The 27,016-nt window shown below is 34.8% G+C and overlaps 1 protein-coding gene across 4 annotated transcripts in view; it reads left to right on the forward strand.

The window, feature by feature from the left end:
* The window catches only part of stet (rhomboid serine protease stem cell tumor), a 555,200-nt gene that overhangs the window by 504,786 nt on the left and 23,398 nt on the right, over nucleotides 1-27,016 (forward strand). For all 4 annotated transcript variants that reach the window (XM_085816564.1, XM_085816563.1, XM_085816565.1 and 1 more), the window contains one exon: nucleotides 22,815-23,027. In XM_085816564.1, the coding sequence (XP_085672690.1) occupies nucleotides 22,815-23,027 (213 nt within the window). The remainder of the gene's footprint in view (nucleotides 1-22,814; nucleotides 23,028-27,016) is intronic.

Genomic DNA, 27,016 nt, shown 5'->3' on the forward strand with positions numbered 1-27,016 from the left:
TGAAGAGAGATTTATTTCTTCAAATCGATAGAGTTCAAAATCAGTGCGTTCAGATGATAAGACATTTTTCATGCCGTTGCTTGTTAAGCAGAGGTGATCGTACCGGGGTTAGTTCCGTTAGTAACGCTTAAATAAATTTCTCGCATATCTCATTGTTTTTTCCCAGATAATTTAATAATTGTCTTTTTGCGAGATAAAAATGGCAGCTACGTTGCCCTCATCAGCAATGATAATTTTTTATCAATAACGTAAGTTCATTTCTTGTGAACTTCTTCTGAAAAATTCTCTTGCAATTTGTGTGTTACTACATAATTTTATTATCACTATTACATTATAATGTGCAGCATTTGAAGCTGAGATGGGCAACATGGCAGTAGAAAAAAAGCGTTTTGAGTGCGCTAATGATAATATAAACGCAAATTAAACCCATTTTTACTAAAAGTTTCAAATCTTTTTTGTGAAACGCAAGTTGTTTCTTAAATAGCCCTTTATGTATATGTTACGGTGAAACACCGAAATCTGGAAAATGTTGACATTCACATAGTCGCTTGGTGTATGTCCGAAATATTTTCCAAATACTCTTATTTCTGACTTACACCGGTAAATGTCGACTTTCACCATGTACTAAGGATGAATGTTGAACATATAAGAATATTATATTTTCTTTTCTGTAATTCAATCGCGAAAAAACGCACTTGAGATTTAAAATAAGAACATAAGAACTTAAAACACACAGTACATTCAAAGTGAGAAAGAAAAATAATAAAAGTAAAAATTTTACTTCTTAATTATACAGTACGTTCTAAATGAGAAAATAAAATAATAGTAATAAAAAACTTACTAAATGATGTGATTCAAATCTTATTTATTACAACAACTTAAACTATTATAACACTTTATGACCTCTCTTTTCGACCTACACGAGAGCATATCTGTGATAGTCGACATACACCGGTGAGGGTCCGAATGTACAAGAATGTAATCCAATATTCGATCTTTCGCCGACGTATTTGGTGAATGTTGACATTCTCCGGTGAAAGTCGACATTCTCCAATTTCGGTCTTTCTCGGTAACATATGTATATATACTGGTAAGTAAAACAAGTGACATCTGAATTTGGCAAAAGAAATAAATGTTTTCACTCATTAGTAGTGACTGGATTTTAATGATCTAAAATTTCATGGAAAATGCACTTAAAATGGGGAAAAAATACCTTTAAAAATAAAAAATAAAAGTGTCCCCTCCCCCCAAATAAAAAATGATAATATGATAAATGGAAAAATTGTTAAAGCCCAAACACTTACATACACTTCTCACGTAATGTTTTCTTCCAATATTTCAGCCTTACATAAATGTATCACAATTGCATTGAATTATTGACTGCTTCTTGGCGTTTTCGAATGTCTGTTGTCACTATATAGCTTTTCATGGCATTTGCTGCAGGTATTGGAGTATATTTGCGGGGTGGGGGTTGCATCACTTTTCTTTAGTTTCTAAAAAATCTGCTTCTCCTTTGAAAATGAGCTATATTTTCTTCATGGTCTAGAAGCCACAGTTTTTAGTCAGATAGGTGTTGAATATACTGAAAAAACTTTATACATATGAGTATAAACTCTTGTGAGTAACCTTAGGAAAGCATTGTTTAAAGAACAAGGAGCTCGAAACGATTTAAACAAAATATATGCAGCGGAGATTCTAAATTTTTAAAAATACGCTGCTCGTTTCGGCGGTACTTTTGCTTTCGTGACATTCATAATCCGAAAGTCCCCTTTAAAAAATGGAAATATCCAAGATCATTCGCCAACTTACCGCCGATGGACTATTCTAACTGAAAAAAAAAGAGGGTATAGGGATTTTATCGAAATAGAAGAACGTATTCCACACAGCTATGAGTGTGTAATTCAAAGTTTGTATCTGTTGGATAGCTCTTTCATACTATGAAACTAAACATTCGCTAAAAAGGGGTATCAGAAACCCCTATACCGACAATGTTAAATTGACCATTTTCGATGTACCTTTTCTCAAAATCTGCTGTATACAAGCTTGAAATTTTTTCTGTAATTAAAGTATACCTATCTGATTATACTGAAATGAGCTTTTGAAACATTTTGAATTTTAGAGTAAATTACAGGGTATTTTGTTAGGCATAGTAAAATTTAGCACTTTTCTCACACAAAAAAATTTAAAAATTTTTTTTTTTCTAAGTTTATTACAAAAAGCTCATTTCAGTAAATATTAGGGAATCTAATAAATAAGCAGCCATAAAACGTTGATACCTGTGAGCAGTAGTTCCTGAGAAAAGGTACATCGAGTATAAAAAAATCACGTTTGGAGAAAAACGCGTTTTTATGTAAAAATCCTCATTGATCAAAGCAGTAGATGACAAATTAAAACTAGATTTTTTTACAGTTCTAATTTTCATAGACATTAAAGAATGGTATTTTTAGAAAGATAAAAGTGTAGAGAATTTGAAAATGCAAAAATCCGAAATCACAATGTTTTCAAGATTTTCGGATTCCAACTCCCCTTAAAAAGCTAAGCCTATCGCGATAAATAGGACTAACAGATTACATACTCAGTTTTTTGTGGATTTTTCCTGCTTACCTGGTAAAAATGAGTTCTAGAATATGTTTCAAAATTCTCTAAAAAGGCCAAAAAAATGCTCCAGAAAAGGAAAATACCCAAAAAGAGGGGGAATGCATATGTCGTCAAAATCCAAGCTTGGCTCATTATCCTCAGAGCTTGTTGCGTCTAGTCAAAAGATTTGCCGAATATAGTGATATTCGACAAACTGCTATTACCCAAAGCTTTATCTAGCAAATAACTATAATTCTGAAACTTATATTTTCTTAACTACACTTATATGCCCTCTTACGATAGTGGTGTACGTTTCGATCGTTTTATCATAATGAGTGTTTATTTATTGCAGTGTGTATGTAATTTATTTGAATTACAATTATTTCATTTCCAATTATTTCCTTCTGATCTAGCATTCGAAATGTAATTCGACTGTTTGATAAATAAATAGTCCAGTTATACATGGAAAAAATTGGATGTGTGGGTTTTTATCATCATAAGAAACGTCTACTAACCGATTTTATGCCCCGTACAAAAACTTTGAAGTCCGATCACGCTAGAGGAGAAAAAATGAAGTTGCCATGACAACAGACAAAAATGATTAGAAAGGCATTTCAAAGCAGTATTATGTTCGCCTACGATAAACCATTGTTTAATTTATTTAATGCTTGTAAGGTGCAAGCTTTATTTGTTCTTGTAAGCTTGGTTCATTTTTTTCGAACGGGTTTTATTTTTGCATTGCATCTTTACATCTCACAATCAGAATGTTTAATTTTTAAGGCCATTTATTAATTTTTATATTAACTTTTCCTTTTAATAGTTAAATATTTTGATCACATAATTTATATATTTTTACGATTATTTTAATTTAGAATTACTGAGGATGCTATTAAGTATAAGATAAATACAGGAACGATATTATTAATCATGAAGGTAATAATTTGTGTCTCCTTTCGTATTATTTTCTTAATACATATACAAGTTTTTTTTAAATTATAATTATGAATTTAAGGTGGTGTGTGGTGTATTTAACTATGGCAAAGCACACTAGGGCTATCTGCCTAAGGGAAGAGATGCCTTCGTGGAGGACTTTCTAAGGGAAACTGGCTCGTATACACGTTACACATGGGTAAAACCTCAAAAACACCCATGCAGCCGGCCCGTTCGCGGGATTCGAACTTCGGACCGAACTACCAGTGTTCAGCGACTTTACCGCTCGGCCGCTGGTGGGCCCTATGAATTTAAGATTTATGGAAGAGGATTTATACTGTTACCCATGAAATCTAGAAGATGATGTTATGTGTAAGGTTTTGTGTTAAATATGTTCTTCTGAATAACGTTTTACTATGTTTCAAATTAGATAAAATTCAGCTTTATCATCCCTCACTGAGATATTCACATCTGATGCGTATTTTTCAGTGTAACAGATGCAAATGCGTAGTTTCTGCTACTGTATGACGATTGGAACTCAGCTAATAAATACTGGAACTTCGCTATCTATAACGTAATCAACTTAGGCATATTCAAAAGTAAAAATTTGCATCTTTGGATAACATTAAGTGAAAAGTTTATAATTTCTCTTTCAAAACTCCGTAAATTTGTTGTTTAATAGATTGTTTAAAAAAAAACTAATAGAAATTTCGTGATTAAGTTACGTGCCTTGAAAATATGGATTGGTATAGTTTTTAACTGCTATTTCAGGAATGATTACTTTGGTTTGGTCGTTTGAAACCGCACATCGATGTCACTACCGCCGGCACCAATTAAGTGACGTTATTCCTCGGATCGCAGCATCTTTCCGTCAAAGGGAAAAATATGTGGGAGGGGTGCCCAGCGGATATCCGTCTCTGGTCTAGCGCAATTCCGAACCCGACGACTTCCGCCCCCTCGCCCCCCACCAACAGGAACAGACACCTCCATTCCATTTCGTTACATGATGGGAAAATGCCAGTCATGGCCTGAAAATAACCGAGAAAGATAAATTTATTGAACATTGTTCATTAAAAAAAATCTATTGTGCGGTTAATTTAGAGAACACAAAAGGATAAGTATAACGAGAAGAGAAAACGCTGATATAGAACTGAAAAGGCTACATTGTAATTACAATTTATGTTCAATGTTCTTATTAGAATGCCTGACGGCTTTCCGACTCGTGGTGATTTCAGTGTCCCTTAAAAAATACTCCACGAGGACAAGCTTCCTTTAGACAAAGAGCTTTTTCACGCTTTGCCATAATTAAACAAACCAAACCAAATTCTTCCTAATTCACAGTCTTACAATACAAATTCATAACAACAAGCATATAGAAACAATTCAAATATATATTGCTATTTCTCCTGTGAATTTACAAGAGAATTTAGAAGTTTATTTGATTAAGGCAAAGCAGTCAAAGGCTATCTACTTAAGGCGAGGAATGCTTTCATGGAGCACTTTCTAAGAAAAATTGGCTCTTATACAGTTTATACAGATACAGGTAGAAGCTAGGCCAGCACCTCCGTAGTACCACAGGTAATTGAGGTATTGCTGAACCTAGCTAACTGTTAAACTTTCCACCCCAATTTTGAGGAAGAACACACCGGGGGTGGTCCGAGGTTCTCCTGCCCCTCTTTTTTTTACCATCAACCACTTGAGAGGACTTTCTGAGATAATTGAGTTCTGGTATTAATAGTGTACACAAATCATATTGAGAAAAGACTGTCTTTGAAAAGTTCAACAACTGATGCTTCCAAAAGCATAAATGTAAGAATAAATGTCTTTTTTAAGGCGGAAGGTATAATAAGCAAGTCTTTGGAGCTCCCGTCCATCAGCATTGCGTAGATAAATGAAACTGTTGGAACATTAAAATGAAATAAAAAAAATAAAAAATAAGAAATTTAAAAAAATAAAATAAATAATGAAAAATAAAAATATATAAATAAAATAAAATAAAAAAGACAAATATAGTTTAGTAACATATAGAGATGAATAAGCATTAGATATGACAAATATCCAGTCCGAGTCTTGGATATGTATAAGAACGTCTCTGATTTTGACCCTAAGGTGTCTGTTCTTTATTGCATATTTCTTAAATGGTATTAGATTGTTGTTAGGCTTTATACAGTTTATACGTGGGGAAAACCTCGGAATACGAAACCTACCAATATTCAGCGACTTTACCACTCGGCCACTGGTAGACACACAAAAAGTATAATAGCAAAACTAAACTTCCTCAGTTTGGAGGTTGATATTACTATAGTAAGTCGTTACTTACTATTCAACATTTTAAAATCTAAGAAACTTACTCCTGATCTAACGCGCCTTCTCTCATAATCGCAAGTGGAAAATAAATTCACAGCTATTAGCACACCGACTGAAAGAAAGAGGATCACTGCGTTAGACGCGCCTGTGTTGCCAAAGCTCTGTCCCTAAATTTAAATTATTGATCGTCATTTAAACATTTTTTTTTCCTTTTCTGGTGCAGTAGACGAAACGGTTAGAAGTGCAGGAAGGATTTAACAAAAGAAGTTGCATATTAATTCAAAACTTTTTAAATTTCTTTTATGGTTTAGAAATATATTTGAAACATTCGGTTGTAAAATCTGATAAGACATCCATAAACGGTTCAGTGCTCTCAAAATACATGATTCAAATGCAATATATTCAAAATAAGATGCTCAGGCAAATTAGAAATATTCCCCAGTATCTGAGAAATCCTCAGATCCATATAGACTTAAAAACAAATTATATTTATAGTTATATTCTAACTATATCGCATAACTTCTTTAAGTGAGTAGATAATTATACTTTTGTATCAATAAGGAAGCTTTCAAACTATGACCCTACTGTGGACTATAAATTCAAATACCGTCGCACTATTTTTCGCAGCTTACTTCAACCAATTCTAACTCTCAGTATTACGTTACTCTTCACTTCAAGTTTACAAAAATTTAGAATACTTAATTCACTCTTTTAATAACAGCGATCATTATTAATTTCACTAAACTTGAGATTTTAGTTAAAACGCATAAAACATTTACGCAATTACTATCCACATTAAGTTAAGAAGCTTCAGTGTAACTAATGGACATGAGAATCAAAATTTTGTATGAATTTTAGAACTATAATTTTAGAACCGTAACTTAGTTAGAACTTTGGATTACTTACGGTGTTTTGCGGATCATTTTATAAATCGGCAAAATTACGTCATGCATGTTAGTGAGTGGCTTCAAAGTTCATACATGTTAGTGACTTAAACTTTAATGCATGCCCACTTTTGACTAAAGGCTAAGAGAATGTGTAAAGTTACTTGACTTGCCCTGTGATGCAATAGATTGCTTAAGATTATGAAATCCGTACGACATTTATGCTACGCTTTTGAACCGTACGAATCCGTACGACTTTTATGCCCATCTCGAAACAAAATTGATATATGCAAAACGGCACAGAATTGAATAGGATGTATTTAACAGAAGCCAACAAAACTAAAAATTTCTAATTTTCAGCTCTTCACGTAATTCTAATATCTTATTTTGAAACAATTTTCTGCCACAAGAGGACACTCATTTCCCAAGCATTCTTTGGTTACGTACACCCCATGCACAAGCGAAATCGCGTGTTACACTGCAGTTTTTCACTCTTCTGCTGCAGAGGATATAGCCACTTCCTATCTTATATATATTTCCCCACCCAAAACGCAAGCGACTCACGGATTCCACCGGCAATAGCGACGGCTCAGACACAGGTCCGGAGGTCGAGCCTTCCCACCATTCTGGAGGTAAAGATACGCCAGTCATGACCCAGCCCAAGATCAAGGTTCTGTCGTAGGATGGCCGGGGCGACACCTTAGGCATACTTTAAAGCACATATTTCGCCCATTGCCTCCTATTTCAGACAACTTTTCCACTGGGTACAAACGATTACCGATTACATAAGGGGTTCGATCTAAGTTCAGAGGCCTTCTTTGAAGTAGACTGCTTTCATCGATCTCATTTTCTAATTTTGCTTGAACTGTAGGAGATACGTATTTATTTAAAAACATTACTTTTATTTCGCAAAATACGTAAGAACTGATTTTTTTAAATAAAATTCGTGTCTTACATCACTGCTGCTTAGTTTAAACTACTAGAACAATGCTATATCTTCAGGCTTAAATATAAGTGACAAAAAGCAGCTTTTAGTTTCGATACTGGCAACACTTTTTGTATTTATCTGCTTAAGTACATTATCTGATATAGTTGATGCTGGCTATATTGAGCCTCTTGCTTCCTACAGAAAAGTGACAATATAGTGTGTGGTCATTATAGCGAATATCGATGGAATATACTGTCATCAGCAGAAGACTTGGTGGCTATACTGGTTATTATAATGGAATCATCGCTATAAGGAATGGTCGCTATAATGGAATGATCGCTATAAGGAAGGGTTGTTATAATGCGTTTTCATTGCAATTTTAGGAAATCGCAAAATCACATTGATCATCCATTGATATTCATCAATTTGTTTGTACTGTTAATGCTGCTACTTGTTTATACTGTTTACAGAAAAGCGTCCTGGCAGTCAGTTATCTGTTAGTGGACTACAAGTGAATATATTAATTAATAATCGTCTGCTGAGTCTATGAAGTGATAATAAATCTCCTACCAATGGATTTTTAGGGTATCTGTAGACTATTAATCATCTATTCATTACAAAAATGCTTTGACACTATTTTGAATTGCAGCATTAAAAATATAAAAATAATACACAAATTAGCTTTATGTTTATAATAGAGCTTTAAAATGATCATTAGTATAACATTTAGGCTAATTCGCTGTAGCGAAAAACACTACTGTTTAATACATGTTCTTATAATCAGATGTTTTATATATTTTCCTACACAAAAATGTGTTCCTAATCTCGTTTTGATTTCAAAACCTTAAAAAAAAAAAAATAAATAAATAAATAAATAAAATAAAATAAAATAAAATAAAAAGAAGAAACGTTTAGTCTAGAAGGACTATTAGTCTCGAAACTCCACTTTGCGTTGAATCACTTAAATCCCATGCATCACTTTTCAAATTGTTGCCAACAAATATTATCTCCCTTTATTATATTTACGGAAACTAAATAATGAAGAATCTGCATGAATGTATACATGTTTCTCGCATTCTGGAAACAGAATAGTAGCTAGAATCATCAAATTTTGAATAAGTCCTTCACCCGAACATGGGCACCTAGAAGCCCGAATTATGAATTTGTTTGATTGTTTATTTCACGTTCTCTAAAACTCTAACAAATTTTTGCTTAAAAAATTCAATAATTTCAAAGCGAAGAGTGGCAACGCTGTAGGGAATAAAATATTTTTTATCTCCAGCGCGCGAGACTGTCTATTGGAAATTCTAAAGCTATGCTGCTTTTAAATATTGTTAGTCGAAATGCTCTCGAAACGTGTATTTATCTAAGTTAAAAAAGGTTCATTTCGCGTAATATGAAATCTGAAAGTTTTCATTTTTTCCGTTTTTGTTTAAGTCTTGAAAAATCAATTTTTTTTTTTTTTTTAAGAATGGATATAATTATACATCTTTTTATTGAAAATACTATTGTATAAACGGGTTTTACTGAAGTTAGAAATAAATTTTAAAAATATTCTTTGTGAGTTTCTTTGCATAGCGCGGTGGTAAAAATTTTAAGCATTTTAATTCTTCAAACTCACTCTCCGGAGATTGATCTGGAGAAAGATCACTCGATCCGGAGATCGAGCTGGAGAAGGATCACTCGATCCGGAGAATAATCCAGAAAGTATGATCCGTCGATACAGAGAATAAACTGAATTTAAAGGAAAGTACCGTATATACCCGCGTATAAGTCGAGATATTTTGGACAAAAAAAAAAAAAGACTTCAAATTGGGGGGAGGGGTCGACTTATACGCGGAGCCATAAAAAATTAAAATAATCGGAAGTTCAAAAATTTCTTTATATAATGCAGTTGTTTTCTTCCCGCACTCAAATTGGACGACTTTCAGATAAGTCACTTAATTGAAGTAATTTCATGACTTAAATTATGTGACGAACTAATCACAGAATCCCTCTGAAATGATTATAAAATCATTTAAAAAATGTTGTATTATCAACAAACTAGACGGCACGGAAGATGATGCTGTTTTTGAAAGTGAAAATGACGACGAAGGCTCTAGTAGTGATTGTAACAATACTGAGTTCGAGACTGAAAATATGTATAATGACGAGCCAATGACGACAGAAGAGTTCTATGAAATGTTTGGCGAATCTGATCATGAATCGGATGTTGAAGGATTTTGATTTTGTTTATTTACCAAGGTATTTTTTATCGTATATTTACTTTCTTTTCTCAGATGATTTTGAATAAATGTAGTACTTAAAAAAATTTTTTTCGAAGTTTCTCGATCGATTTCGGAAGTGGGGGGTCGACTTATACGCGGGTTTCTTATTTTCTACGAATTTTTTATGTCGAAGTGGGGGGGGGTCGACTTATACGCGGGTATATACGGTGTTTATATTTCTTCATTTTCCATTCCTTATGAATGCATTTCATGAGTTCAATAATGCTATCTTTCAGCAAATTCTGCTTGCCTGCAAAAATGCTTTCCAGTTTTCCTAGCGCGTTTAGCCGCGAAAGAAACATTTATGTCATTCTCATTTATGTCACAGAGTTTTCTGTCTTAAAATGGTTTTATTTATTTAATTTACCTTCACTTGTGACATAAATGTCATTGTGTGACAGTTATTTTAACTAATAGAAGCTTAATTTAATCCTTATTATGTCTTCCCTTTAATAGACGTCTCATATATTCGCTGAGATTAGAAGATTATGAAAATGAAAGCACCTCTCGTCTAGAATATAAACATTATGTTTAACATCGTTTATCGAAATGGTTTTATTCCTTAGACATGAAGCAATCATCGCAGCCACAATGCCTAAAGGTTTCATATAATCTTAGTTCATTCTTTCTCGTGTATTTCAATGTTTTGGAAGTCATTCTTTTTCGACTGAATCGAAGAAACGCCAGGTAAGAAAGAAGGGCGTCTGGGGAGGGCGTCTTCTTTCAAAGACGTCATTCTCTTGAGTCAGTCTACGGCACCGACCCAGTGTACGGCCCCGTGAGACTCGTCGGCGGGGACGAAGACTGTTTTCTACTCCTTCCTTGGGAAATTTAGTGGAGATAATCTAATACCTTTGTGTTCGATGGAAATCTTGTAATACCGTTCTGGTGAGGGGATTGTATCGTCTTTCTACCGTCATTATGGAAACAACGCTGAGATCATCTTATTGCCCTGGAAAGCAATAAATTTGATACTCCCAGGCGGCTGGTGGAGAAGAGAATGGAGAAATGTCTGTTTGTCCGATTATCTCGAAATCGATAGTTTTCTATAAAGCCAATGTTCACCTACGGATGTTTTTGCCTAATCTTATATTAGACACTGACAGGCAAGACTGTTTGGTGAAACTAATATCGTAATAAAATGTAATAGAAAAGTGAAATAATCATTATAAGAAAAGTTAAATATAGGATATTAGGCAAAGCAACTAAATTCCTTCTACTGGTATTGCTGAATGGCATCAGAGTTGAAATTTTTTGCAAACTGAAGGAACAGGCGTTTCAAGAGTAGACTAAATAAACAAATTCACAGTAAATATTCTATACCTAGCCATCCTCCCCCTTTTTCTAAAAAAAGAAAGAAAAACAAGAGCATTGACTACTATTTTTGGATTGTTGAATCCGCACTTTATATAATTCCATAAGCTAAAATTATGATATAGAGCTTATTAGATTATTTTTCCTGATATGTAGAAAATTAACTGTACTCTGACAGGAAACACGTACCACGGATTCTTCCAGTTGTTAGCTAAATGTGCTAACCTCTAGATCTTCATACTGAAGGAATGGTATAATCCTATCCCGCCATCATTAAAAGGCCACTGGGAATAGCGGGCGAGACCCACTGAGCCAAATTGGAAACCAAATTGAGAGCGAGTTGTCATTCACCACATATAAAGGTTTGTAAAGATTAGCAGGTTCTGCCAAAACAACAAAAAGCTTATCCTCACCCGGCAGTCAATCCCCAGATCTTTGCTTGCTGCATATGTTGACTATTGCACCTCATGAGAAGAATACCATAGTTCCTTACAATAACAAATGCATAGAACTCAAATCTTTTTATGAAATAGTTAAAGGTAAAAAGGGGAGGAAAGATAGTTTTATGCAATTATGCTAATTTTAGGTGAATTGTTAAGTTTTTAGTAGCAGAAAACATGAAACATCAACTACTCCGTCGTTGCTATTAGAACCACGGATCATCCATTTTGCTTGCTGCATATGGTAACGTATTTACACTTCAAAAGGCGACTGAGGAAAGACAGACTCGATCAATCCAGACAGTGGGAAGCTGCCATTTACTGCATGGCCAAACGATACTGTAGTTCATGAAAAATAAACCAGAGCCTCGGCAGGATTAACCCCCACCCCGATCTTGCAATTCCAGTTAGTAATACCAATTTTTTATACATGAGAACACGCTAAGAAATTTCTTATAATTTGATATTTAACTATTTGGAATCGTCTACCTCTCTGAAGAGATGCTTTGACACAGATTCGAAACATGAGCTTCATTTCTAAAAGCAGAGAGAGAAGAGGAAAGATTCTTTCAGATAAATTGGTCATCGTGGCTGGGTGACCGGTAAAGGAAGAAAGCCTGGAAACGAGAACGAAAAAGACCGTTCGATGCAGAAAAAGGAAATTTCTAAACTAATAAAAAGGTAACAACCTTGCTTGGTTATTTTGGGTGTCTCTGCAGCCGAAGAAGAAAAAAAGAATTCCCCCCCCCCCTTACAGTCTCCCAGCAAATGCTCTTTTCTTTTCCTGTATCTGGAGTAGAAGTTTTCCTGGAATAATTCTGCTGTTATTTCGTAAGTTTCTCACAGCAGTGGTTTCAAACATTGTTACGGATGCTACTTGTGATTGAAATGATAGGAAGGAAAAAAATTTTTAAATTAGTACTTTTTGTGTAGACGTGCATAAACAGTTGTGAATTCATAAGAAACATGTTTCCTGTTTTAGATGTTTCCGTCAAGTTATATGAATGTCACCTAATAACTTCTTTCGAATTTTTTCTTATAATTTTCTTTTCAGCTTTTTTTATATATATATATATATATATATATATATATATATATATATATATATATATTATTTCTTTTGTTTTAGCTCGTTTTATTCGTCTTAAACAACTTCTAGCAAAGCTATTAATCCCCCCAGGCAGCATCGTCCAGTCAATTCATTTATTAATTTAAATGCATTCCAGATTAAGAAAAATATGGGATTCAAATACTTTGTTGTGTCTGTAAGGTTTCTTTCTGTTCAAATGTGTTGTTTTAATCCTCTAAAACAAAAACATAAAACTCAGCTGTACTCCTTATGGGATTCGTGTTATGGATCTTCCTGTTGCAGCTGGACCTGCTAACCATTTACACAATGAAATGATGCATGAATTGGAAAATGCAGTAATTCTTTACACTGTCTCACATTTAACGGCGACTGGATAGAGGCACAAGATTCAGTTGATTAAATCCAGTAGGGGATGAATTAACGTTCACCTCATTCTAATTATGACGCATGCCATTGTAACGACCATCTAGACTTTGTCCGAGCAGGCAACATAAAAAAATCAGTTGTGTTTTCGCCCGGATTCGAATCACGAAACTTCTACTTGCTAGCCGGATCTGCAATGGCGTAGCTAGGTAAGGCAAGGGGGACATCTGTACCCGGGCGCAGCATCCAAGGGGCGCCAAACTGATGCTACGAAATTTTTTAATGAAATGTTTTCCATTCTTGGCACGCAGAAAGGGACGCAAATTCTTCAGTTGTCCCCGGGCGCTGGAAGTTCTAGCTACGCCACTGCGGACCTGCCATCCACTTACGTCACGAGTGCACACACGAAGGAGTGCGAAAATTCCTTGCAGATTTACGAATTCTTCAACTAAAGTTCTGCGATTTTTTGGTGATTTAAATTGAGTAAAACCAATGCTTGTAATAACATTCAAAACGCATCGCTTTGCATTTCAGGACAATAAATTGGACAAAACTTTTGTAAATTATTGAAAGATATTGCATGCCGTATCTGATTCCATCTGTATTATATAGTTTGAATGATATAAAGCAGTTTAGCGGATTCTTCGTATGTCGTTCACCTTCTGAAGTTAACACAGAACCGTCCCTCGGAGATATTGGTCAGTTCTGTTATGTACCCCAATACAGTTTTTTCCCTTTCCCCTGATTTTCTGGGAAATTGAAGTCACGCTTCGCTGCAGAGGCACTGACACATGATCAAAATTGCCTATGGGCGCCCGTTCAGAAAGATTACATGAGAATTAGGTGGGAGAAAAGTTCGGTTTGTTTGGAGAATATTTCTTGCATCTCAGGTAAAACGGTGCGAAGGATGGTATGAAATAATTAAAGCCGCAGGGATTCATTTGTACGACATTACTGTATGAGAAACGCTCTTAGGAGGGTATGTGATTTTTTATTGCTTTTTTTCTTCTTTTAGATTGTAAGCCTCTAACCTGTGTACTTTTAAGTTACAGATAAATTTGAAGAATCTTAAGAACTGGTACGCGAATAATCGCTTCAGTTCGTGAGACAGAAACTAAAACTTGGGAAGGGTTAAATACCTTTTATTATTCCAAATTAATTTCACAGAACTCTTTCTTGGAGTTTTACAGTAAAGCCTCCACTCGGGCTTGAACTCAGGAACTAAGAAATTAAACTTAACTAATTTTAACTAAAAAGATGTAGCCAAAGCTATCAAGATTCTAACAGAGTTGGCCCTTTAACGCTAAATAACGGCGAAGCTATCAAGGGCCTAAAGTACGGCCGAGCGTAATAATAGCTTAAGAGAGAGTAGCGTAAAAAAGGAACGCGCGCTAGTCAGAATCGCTGGTTCTCTCTAACGAAGTCGGTAGAACTTCACAGTTAAATACTTCTCCTCATTTTCATTCAAACGCGTTTCTAAAAACACGTTCTGGCCGTAAGTTGTAAGCATGAAATTAAGAAAGGATATGAAAGTAACTTTAACTCAAAATTTAACTGTTAAGTAAATTAAAATAATTCTTACAAGGTCTTATTTTAACTAACAGATTACTGAGATAATTAGCTAAGTTTCTTTGTTCTTTTGTATATTATTATAAATGCTCTTGTGGCAGCCACCTCTGAATATGTATGTAGTAATAAAATTCCATAGTCAAGAATACACTTAAAATTCTAACTGTATGTTCTTTTCATTTTTAATGGCGACGTTCTCTTATTTGAAAGTACGTGGAATTAAATCCACAGCCCCGTAGTCAAGTTGTTTTTTCCGCCTTTTCTACACGTACAGTTTTAGAATGTTCTGGAAATAGTTAAAGCGAACTGGATTGGCTGACGAGGCTGACACGTCATTTCTTGGAAGCTCCGCCTTTCCAGAGGCTATAAAAAGACTCGCAAAGGAATATCAAGGGCTTTTCTTTAACGCAACGATGCAGTAAACTTCATACAAAAAGTTATTAGTAATTCTTTTTATTTACTCCGGATATCTAATTTTGTAACTGCTATTTCTTCTGAATAATAATAAATGGATCCTTGTTTTTTAAACTTATCGTCTAATAATTTAAGCTACGACTACATCTATATTTCTTCAACGATCTATTTATTCTGGACGAAAGCTGATACATCACATGTATATATAACATCAGTGTTCCTGAATATGTATATATGGTTCATTTATATTAATTAACCAGTTATTTTATGTTTTGGATCTTTACTGTCACTTATTCTTTTCATTTTCTCTCCAGAATGTAAATCTAGTTCGCGTGTATTTAAAGTGAGACAGAGCCTGTTCTACTTCTAGAGTCCACGTATCGTTGGACTGGGGTTCGAACTAGGATTGTTAGATAAGCTAAAATAAGATCTGCAGCCTTTGTCCTTGCATTACCGGAAGTTGATATCCCCGCGTGTTAAGTTTTGAGTCAAATTTCGCGTTAAATTGATTTTTTTTTAACTTTCGGGCGCTAGCTTATTTGAAATTAAATTTTACATTTGACTTATTGTTACTTTAAGTTATCGCTATAAGTGGCTGGGTTGTAAGCACAAACTGTGCCTTCTGTTATTTAGTTTTAAATAAAGAATCTTTCAACATTTCTCAAATTTCAGTTGGGTGTAATTCTTGGCCAGACTACCTAAAGTTTAGCTACAGTATATGATTGTCATATATTTTCATATTATAAGATATCTAAACTCTATAAGTATATATAACATTGGTTGCCGTAGGTTCTAGTTCAATAAAAACACATTCAAAGATTTAACATTACAGCTATCTTCAGTTGCAGCTGAAAAAGTTGAAACTGGCATTAGTTACAATTGAAGAAGGCAACAGCGTTGAAGCTGAAGTTGGCGAAATTGATACCTGAGTAGGCGATTATATGTTTGAATCGTTGGAAGTATTTCCGTTAAAATAAAATCTATGCCAATTAACTCTCTTTTTTTCTTGCACTCAGTTTGCTAAGTGAGTCATAAAATAGAATATAAAAAATTCTAAAAGAGTTCAAATTTTAAGGAAAGCCCAAAAGGATTTGTTAAGGTTTTTTACGCTCTCACTGAGTTCGCTGTCTACCAGTCTGCTGTTGCACTCGCTCCTGCTAGCTGTATTATTAAGCACCATTCTCTTCGCAGCACTTAAGCAATATACAATTCAATAGCAAAGTTACAAAAATTTTAAAAGCAGCGTAGCAGCATAAGTTTAGAATTCTCGATGCGCTGTTAAACGTTGGCATACTTTTTTTTTTAGTTCAATGTTTAGTTTTCTTCGTAAAATGGCTTTTAATGTTTTATTTTTATTATTATTATTATTATTATTAACGTTTTGTGTGTTAACTTTATTAGTTAATTATCCCATTCTTCGTACTGAACGCTACATAAAATTCAATTCAACAGCAGTATCACAAAATATTTAAATACAGCATATCTTTATAATTTCCGATAGATAGTCTCGCGCACTGGAAATAAAAATGTTTTTTCCAGTAATAGTGTTGCCATTATTCGCTTTGAAATCGTTGAGTTTGTAATCAATTCGTTCCCTTTCCTTTGGAAAGTTTTACAAAATATGAAATAGATAATAAAACAAATTCGAAATTCAAAATTCGGGCTTCCAGGAGCCCATGTTCGTATGGAGGATTACGTTATTCAAAATTTGGTGGCTCTAAGTACCGTTCTTTTTTTACAGTGCGAGAAAGTCATACATCCATGCAAATTCTTCATTATTTAAATTCTTTAAATATAATACAAGGCTAGCGAGACATTAGAATTTTCCTTTGGTAGTATAGACCATACTGGGCGACTGCCCCTTTAGGCTAAAAAACATAAAAATACTTGCATGACAGTAAATCCGCATTTTATTTGTGGGAAAAGGCAACTTACTCATCCGAATTTTCATTTATCTAGATCGGCTGTAGTCCCAGTCAATCAAATAACTGAAGTTCTACAATGTTATTTACTTGAAGTCCCCCCCCCCGAAAATTTTATATTCTTGCACTATCCAAATTAATGGTTCTCAAGGAATTTATTATTTCTATATTTTATGGGAAAAGTTACGTAAATACTTAGGTATTATCAAGCAAATATTAGTTTTAATCTGTAGCCACTTTTATTAATATTCATATTTTGATCCCTTACGACCAGCAGCCTAAAATAGTTATCATAAAACGGAAAATTAAATAATGCTTTTAATTAGAGTAATTTCATAAAAATGTTTAATATTTCTAGTTAGACATCTCCTTACTTAAAAACAATTTTATTTAAATCAATCAGACTGAAAAGTGTTAACATTATTTTAAATCCTTTGGTTTGTCAGTCGGTAGCAGACAGATTGAATCTGATCTCAAAGTTTATAGAATGACAACATGTTGACGGGTAGAAGATAAAAGTATTTTATTTCAGGCAGTGGCAATACATGCTTTTAAATAGTTGAGTTTGTTCATTAAAACTGAAACATAAATATCTTTCATTTTGCCAAATGGCAACAGTCTGGCCCGCCGGAGATCAAAAGGTTTTATTTCGAGCAGTGTTGCCACTATTCGCTTTCAAATAGTTATGTTTGTTAATCAAAAATTCATTAAATTCGTGCACAGTATGAAATAAATAAAAATCAAATTCGAAATTCGACTCTGAAGTGCGCATATTAGAGTGGAGGACGACGTATGCGCAAAATTTGGAAGGTGCCGTCGTTTTTCGACAATGCAAGGAATATACAAACATACATACAAACAGATTCTTCATTATTTAGTCATTTATCATGGCTATAAATCTAAATATCTTTCGAGAATTTCAGTTGATGATAGCCTCTGGTTCAAATCAAAGTACATTGTAATTCAAATGCAATGTATAGCAAAATGCATCTTAATTCAACCAAGCAAGCACCCTGAAAGCCTAAGGAGCCGATATAGGAAGGAAGTCCACGAAACTTTTAAATAAAGAAACGCGCTATAACCACCTGAACTTTCTGCACGCGATTCTGCCATAATAATCGGTGTGGTGGAATTCCTAAACAGCGACTGCCTGTTGCCATAATCAAGATCTAATTTCCCCATATTCTATTGTTTGAGAGTTCATTGCGACCAGGAGTCCAAAGTGCTCTCGATGACCACTCATCAGATGATCTTCGCCTCGAGGAAAGTGCGGCACGCGCGTTCAACTTTGCGCCCCCAGAAGGAAGTTCGCCATGCTTGAGCGGAACGATGCTTCCGTCTGTCCAAAACATGTGGCATACTCGGGATTGAAAATTGGTTTTGTCCTCTCGCGATTGCCCGATAACATCGCTTGCAAGCAGCTTCGATATCATCAATCGGAAACAATAGAGAAGCAGAGCAATCTGAGCACTTTTTTGGTAATTACTCCCGAATGCTTGGCAGTCGTTGCACCAACTTCTATACGGAATTAGGCAGGACTATTACAAATATGAGTGGACAAAATTATCATGCCACAGATGCAGTTACGTTCTTGGTCAAAGCTGCTGAGAGGCAAATAAGCGGAATAAAATGTAAATCCATGGCCAATTAAAATTTTTTATTGTTTTGGAGTCGATAGTAATTTATCACAAAACGCATTTGCTTCTAAAATGCATTACTGCTGATGATATGCTGTTGTTTTTGTGACTTACCTCACTTATCTGACAGTAATATCTTAACAAGACCCCCAAATTCATCGTGGCAAGAAGCGCAAAATTGCGCCCGTCGTTGGTAAGAGCTTTGAGCACCATACACGTGACAGTGCGACTTTGCTCAGTTCCACCCCCAGTTTTGAAGCAGAGCTCCCCAAGGAGACGGGTCCGATTGTTTCCTACTCATACTATGAAACTGTAAAAATTGTCGAAAATTTAAAACTGTTTGTTTGTACCTAAAATTGAAAGGATTTAAGATTTTTGCGGCATGAAACGTAAAAAATCGACTAGTCCTCGCCAGCATTCGAATTATGGATCTTCCAACGCACTAACCACTTACACCGCCACAATACGCATTGAGATATGCAATAATTTTTTACATTTCGATTCACTTAAAAAGCGACTGAGGAAATACGAGATCCAGTTCAACAATATTATATGGTGGTAAATTATCTTCCACCTCGTATTAGTTCGAGAGAGAGACATTTGATATATTTTTTCGGGGCTAAGAAATGTAAATTGTCATCCGTACCCTCTCTGAGATTCGAACTCCAGATTTATTAACTACTTACATTACAACAGTACTTACGGAAGAATGCTATAATTTCATGTAAATCCCACTGGAAGGATGGAGGGAGAAGGAGCTGTGGAGAAAAAGAAATAATCTAAAAAGTCTAATCGACGTATAAGCCGGGTGCACTTCTACCAGTTGTTATTATCTCAAATTAAAATGTTTGCTTATTTTATTTTTATTTCATGCGTTGTTGTTCCTTCGTTGCATCTTTTCTTTCCATAAATCGACAGTATCAACTAACAGTGCCCTTAAAATATTTAACTTTCTTTAACTTAGACTGGACTGTGTCCATTTAAGATTTCGGCATTGCTGTGCATTGCATTGCTTTGATTTCGGCGTATTTTCAAATACATTTTTCTCCGTTTCTTGGCGAAAGTGGAGAGGCGGTTCTTTTTTCAAATAAGTTTTTCGTTTTCCAAATCTTCCAGATGCTGAGCACACAGGCTTAATAATTTTGGGCTTATACAATATGCTTAAGGGGGCTCATACACCTTAAACCCCTTATGATCTTCGAATACGTGGCTGTTGCAAGAATTGGGATAACTTATTTATTTTAAAAGCAATAACTTCGAACTTTTTATGGCTGACTACATAATATAGCTGCTTTCTGAAATCGTAATCAGAAAGTTTGTGTTGCCACAAATATTTTTATAATTTAATCCGCTTTGTGACAAAAAATTTCGTCATGTTTTCACCTTGCGCGCACAGTTTAAAATTATCTGTTGCATTATTTAATTCCATAGTTTATATATAGCTTTTATAACATTTGGAAACTACTGTAAACCAAAAAAAAAACTGAGAATTTCATGTTAAATTTTTATTTTATTTGGAGTCGAGTTTATAAAGTGTATTTTATTTTAAAAAGATCTGTAATGTTTTAGCGCATAAAATTTTTTAATATTAAAATATTCATCAGATTTTTGGTTCAGTTAGAAAATAGTGCCCCTATAAAGAATTCCATCCAATTTCAAGTATATACCATTAGCCATTTTTGAAATATCATGCGCGCAAGGTGGAAAAATGACGAAAACGTTTGTGACAAAGTTAATTAAATTACAAAAATATTTGTGGCAACACAAACTTTCTGGTTACTAGTTTCCAAAGCAGCTGTATTATGTAGTCAGCTGTAAAAGGTTGGAGGTAATTACTTTTCAAATAAACAAAATATCGCAATTCTTGCAACAGTCACATAATTCGAAGCTCATAAGGGGTTTAAGGTGTATGAGCCCCCTTAAAGTTATTGATTACTTGGATAAAATCTCTAGTCGATTTATATCAAAGAATCGATTTGTTTCCATAAAATATGGTAATAAACAGCAAGTATTTATTAAAGAGAAATTCTGCTCGTATTTCTGCTTTGCAGAAAACTGAGCTTTTTATATTGTAAGGTTTATAGGGTATTTTTCCTGCCTTCTTAGCATGCCTTTGTAGGATAGTGGTCAGCACGCTCGGCGCGTATTCGAGAGGCGCTTGGTTCGAATACCGGCGAAGGCGTTGCTTATTTTTCATTTCTCTTAATTTCAAAAAATACCTAATGTCTTTACATGTCAAAAAATACCTAATGTATAATCATTTTAATTTTATAACCCGTTATTTTATATTAATTCCCTTTCCTGTAAAGCCTCGTTTCATTTAAATTTCTACCCGCGCGGGATATTCAAATTAGGGAGGAAAGAAAGAAGTACTTAAAAGTAGGAAGGTTTTTGAAGTTTGAAATCGGAGCATGTTCTGCTTGCTGGAAGGCCACGTTGCTAACTTTGATTCTGTTACGATTAGAATTCTGCGACATTGAGTTATTCTAGCTTCCATTAGGCTTGTTTCCACCGACTTCGATCAGAGCCAGTTTGCGCTCTAGTTAAACTGTGAAACCGTAAACTTAAATTTTATTAACTTTAGATTATCCGTTATATTTGATTTAAAGCCAAAAGTATTGGCTTTTGTAAGCACAAGCTGGTGCCGACTGTTAAACTTGAGTTAATAAAAGGGTCCTTTACACTCCTCCTCTGTCTCTGTGGTACTTAAAAGACATAGCGATAATTTGTATATCGTCTTTTAGAGTTTTGGATCTAATTTATATTAGCAAAGAACACCAAACTCTATAATATTACTAGAAAATTATAGTATTTAAAATTATAGTTCTTTTATAGTATAAAAGCGAAACAAAGGCAAAGAAACAACATTTTATCACAAACGTCAGGAAACAGCGCAAAATTCCCATTTCTTTGATATATTGAACGTTTACAGCAATGCCCTTCTTCTTTCGACGACGAAAAAAATTATTTTGCTAAGGAATGATGCAGTTGCGTTTGCTAAATCTAACCCGTTATTAAAAGAAACTCAGCCAGTCCACCGTATCATGACTAAGAGTTAGTGAAGAAGTCTGCGGCTGGATTATTTCTGCCACTGTATGCTTTAGTTGCAAGGGTGGTATTTGCGGTTAAGTTGAGATGAGTGAACCCGGCTTGCAGATATGGTAAGCCAGAAAGGAGCCTAGTGATTATACATCCCATGCTTTAGTCATCTTATTTGACTGACATTTCGAAAGCAATGTCTTCTGGCGGAAATAATACGAAATGTTTAACCATAGTATTTTAATGTAAAGTTTTCAATGTTCGATTGTGTAGGAAAAATATTGCTTTAAAGTTTTTTGTTTTTGACCTTTGTAGTGGTTTCCCACCTTAACCGTGTTCTCATTCATGAGAAAATTTTCAGAAGCATTTTTCTTTGCTGATAAACTTGTATTCAAAACATATCGTGTAAATTTGTAAAGAATTATTTCATCCCTTTGGACGTGTTCTCCTGCTGTAAGTGATGCTGGACATGCTAAACCAGCTAGCAACTGAAAAAGTTGTGGATCTATTCAGGAAATATCCAATGGTCTCCATAATGGAGAGCGATAGTTCATTACTACATGGATTGGTCGAATGCGTCTCGAGCCTTCACTAGCCACTCTTTAAGTAGGGTAGAATATAAGGAATTATCGAAATCCTCTGCGCGTGGTTTGATGGTACGAGTGGTTATTATGTCCAGCTAGCAACTATAGAAAATTCGTGGTTCTGATCTCGGCACGGGCACAGTTGATTTTCTTTGTTCCCTGCTTTGAAAAAACAATTGCAAGTTGACTTGTCATTTAAGAGAAAAGTGTTCCGATTTGTCAGGCTTTTTAAATTCTAGCTACCAACTTTCGTTTGGAATCCTCGGACATATTTGAACAATTGTTATATGTATATATATTTAAATAGTATTTCTAAAAATCCGAGTGATATGAAAAAAAAAATAGGTTTGTAGTAATTTGCTTCATGCGTCTGGTATTATACTGTTTTTAATTACATATTATACTATAAAATATTTTATCATTTTTAACAGTTGTGCTCGAAATCAGTTTACTTGTTACTTTAGTTATTGGAGATGATGTGTATTATCTAAATATCTTTTTATTCACCGGTTTTCATACTCACATTTTTCATTGTATCTTTCTTTACAGATGAGCGGGAAGAGAACCCGTAGTTTCAAGATCGCTGTGCAGCACCGGGATAGAGAAGAATTGCTGAGGGAGAGGGATAGAGCCCTATTCCACAGCATGGTGGCAAAGATTGCTCACCATTTCTTGGCCGACGACAGGGACCGGAAGTACTATGCGGACCGGTATACGTGCTGCCCACCACCCCTGTTCGTTCTGCTCGTTACTCTAGTCGAGGTGAGTGCTCAAAGAATCTTCCACTTCTACTTTCTTCCGATCTTCTCCAGAGCAAATCCACTCTGGTGTGCTTCCTGCAAAGGCCACGTTCCGGGCGCGTGGCAAGCGACCACGCGAAACTCCTTCTTCATTAGTCGTAATTCCTTTTGAGAAAACTCATGTCGCGAAGGAGGTATCCCCCACCCCCCTATTGTCCGAACGCCGCAGAGCGGAAAAGGGTGTAGGCTGATTTCGAACTCCGTCGCATGGAATGGAAGTCGAAGGTCACATCAAGATGCCTCATCATACGACAACAAGAACCGCGAATGACCGCGTAGTTTTCTGCAAACTCTGTGTTCGCCGTGTGGCTTACGCGTTGGAAATGTACTTTGGAATGTCACTTAGAAACTGCCACGAACATCAGCATAATGTAATTAACTCTCTCTGTGCTCACCACTTCAGAGATTACCTACATTAAGGAATATTTCTTCATCTCTTTTATCCCACATTTGCATGACTTTGCGAAACAATGCAATAATTCGATCATTAAATGCGTCTTTCCCGGAAATTTATTGAATGGCATGGTCACCGACAAGTGTTGCTTATTTGAAAAGCAGCCCAAATATTTATTTACCTTTGATACTAATTCCCAAAAGTAACGAATAATTGGTATTATGGAGACAACATTGAATCGTGGACTTTCATGGTTCATATTTATGAAAGGAATCAAAAAACGAGTCATGTGATAGTTAAAAAATTACTGCGTTAAAATTGTAAGAAATTTTTAAGTCTTGAAACATGCATTATCAAATGCATAAAGTTAATTTGGTAATCAATGTTTATGTGTGATTAATATCACCAACTCTTTCAGTAATTCTCTTTTACAACGAAGGTGATTGAAAACAATTTTTTTTGAAAGAAGTTTTTACGGAAACTAAATTTTGAAAAATAATCTTTTATTGACACCAAAGAACCCATAATCATATGATGACACTATATGATAAAATGCGATGACACGATACGATGAAGTTATACGATGACACGGTTTCTGAATCAATTACTTAAAATTGCTATTTGGCAATCATCATTTTAAATTCGCTAGAAAAAGAAACTTTTCTTACGAATGTTTAAAAATTGTGAAAGGAAATTTTTATTAATTATAAAAAAAGAATCCTAAAGCTCAATATAAGAAAAAAAAATAAGTACGCAAATAAATATACTACTGAGCAATATGAATATATTACTGAGACAATAAATATATTATATATTTACTGAAACATTTCAGTCCGTATAAAACGTACAGATATTGCTATATAAATAGAAGCATTTCAAAATACACGAAACAAAAAATTCTTACCTAAGAGCTTATTATATGTATATATCTATCCGATACATTTAGATGTTTCGACTGTACAAACTACGTGAATGGCTAACTAGAACAGTTATACTAACTAGTGCCGAGTGGATAGGTTACAGCCGAAAACATCGCGGCAAAAACATCGCGGACGATAACGTCGCGGAGAAAACAACGCAAGGCGAAAACGTCGTGCTACAAGACATCGTGGGAGAAAACATCGCAAAGAGAAAACATCGCAGTTCTAAAACATCGTCGTCAAAAATAAAGCAGTTCAAAAACTTCGCAGTTTAAAAACATCGTCGTCGAAAATATCGTGGTAAAAAATAAAGTATCTACAAATCATCGCTTGACGATAACATCGCAGATATGCTTTTTTCAGACATGCTTTTCGCAGACATTCTTTAATAACTGTAAATGGATATTCCCATAATGATTTGTGAGCGCAAAATGGAAAGAAGGATAATTTTTACTTTCACATTTTTTTATTAACTAATAAATTTTTTCTGAAAAAGTAAGAAGGAAACTTAAGCATAGCAAATTAATGCAACTTATAGCAATTAATAGAATTTTAAACCGACATAGTTAACTAACAAAGACCATTAATAAATAATTTTTATAAAGTTTTTACTAGTAATTTTTCGTGAAAGTATAATCTATAAGTTGCATTTAATTTTCTATGCTTAAGTTTCCTTCTTACTTTTTCAGAAAAAACTTATTAGCTAATAAAAAATGTGAAAGTAAAAATTATCCTTCTTTACATTTTGCGCTCACAAATCTTTATGGGAATATTCATTTACAGTTATTAAAGCATGTAGGGAAAAAGCATGTCTGCGATGTTATCGTCATGCGATGATTTGTAGATACTTTATTTTTTACCACGATATTTTCGACGACGATGTTTTTAAACTGCGAAGTTTTTGAACCGCTTTATTTTCGACGACGATGTTTTGTACCACGATGTTTTAGGACTGCGATGTTTTCTCTTTGCGATGATTTCTCCCACGATGTTTTGTAGCACGATGTTTTCGCCTTGCGTTGTTTTCTCCGCGACGTTTTCGTCCGCGATGTTTTTGCCGCGATGTTATCGGCGGACACCGAGTGGATAAGACCACTGAATAACGGTAGTTCAACTGATTGTTAAGTCGTTTTTTCACGTACGCAAGGCAAATATGAATCACTTTCCCTTTAAAGGTTTTCTATGAAGACATCCGTCTGGAGGCCTTGGTTTCCAACAGTACTGTCACGCCCAGTAACTTGATCAAGAACAATCAATTTAAGAATCAGATTTAATTCCTCTTAAATTAAATTGGATAAATGTCATACTACTCTAAATATGAGATGTTGATTTTTCTCTCAGTCATCTGTTCAACGTAATACAGTAAATCCGGTTTCCCTGACTACTCCTAAAAGCGACCTATGTTTCTGAGGGCGTAAATAAGCATCAGCACTGAATATTACCTTTCTAACACAACCTCTTCACAAAAGACCAAAATCATCTGAAACGGAGTGAGTTTGTCTAAGTGTTCGATATATGTAAAAAGTATATTAAAATAATTCGTCATTCATTCCTTAACTTTTAGTTTAAAAGTAAATATAGTTGCTCATTTTTCCTCAAATATGCTAGTAAACTATTTGTTATGAATCTCCCTCTCTCTCTCTCTCTAAGGCGATCACTAAATATTCTAAATGATTTTGGTCTTTTGTGGGAGGGGTTGTCTTATGAAAGGCGATTTTTATTTATCGCCCTCGGAAATACAAATCGCTTTTAAAAGTCCGACAGAAAGTTCATGTGGTTGGTTTTGGTTTTTAGTTTATTATGTTAAAGCACGCTAGGGTTTTGTAGCCTAAGGGAAGGGATGCCTTCGTGAAGGGCTTTCTATATACACGTTACACATGGGGAAAGCTACAAAAACGCCCATGCAGCCAGGCCATTCGCCTGGATTCGAACCCAGGTCGAAACTACCAGTGTTCAGCAATTTTACCGCTCGGCCGCTGGAGGGCGAAAGTTTATAAGGAATTATCTCATTTTCTTAGTGCGTCATGTTGTTGTGCAAGTGGAGTACGTATAGTTAGCTACCGGGACCCGGGCAGCTGGACGGCAGCGAACCCTATCGGCGGCTCTGGATAATGGCGAACGTGGTGCTGTATTGATTGACCATTAAGGTAAAGGGACAGTGCCCGCGTCCTCCGTCACTTATCACTTATCACTTACCTTTGGAAGATCTGTAGTTTGAATCTAGGCATAGTCGATGTTTCATGATCCTTGCTACGAATAAAATAAAAAATTATAAAATAAAAATAAAAAAATGCTAACGTCTGTACAAGTTCCCTTTATTTAACTTTCTGGCGCACCGCATTAAGCTCATTTATACCAAAACTTCTTTTTTTTTTACTCTAAAACGTCATCAAAGATACATTTTTTTTCCTTTTGTAAGACCGTCTTTTTTTGTTTCGGCACGAAATACAAATTTATGAAAGTAAATAAAGAAAAGACTCAGAATAAAATTAATTTCTTGTTATAATTATACATTGTTATAATTTGTTTGGATTGGATTTGATTATTTGGATTACACACACAGCAGCTGTAAGGAATGCCTTCATGGAGGAATTACAGAGAGAATAGGGCTCATATCCACATTACACATTGGAAAAT

Source organism: Stegodyphus dumicola, chromosome 5 (genome assembly GCF_044657685.1).
Source record: "Stegodyphus dumicola isolate Sdum_Otavi_A_Nest chromosome 5, ASM4465768v1".
In the NCBI taxonomy this organism is placed as follows: domain Eukaryota; kingdom Metazoa; phylum Arthropoda; class Arachnida; order Araneae; family Eresidae; genus Stegodyphus; species Stegodyphus dumicola.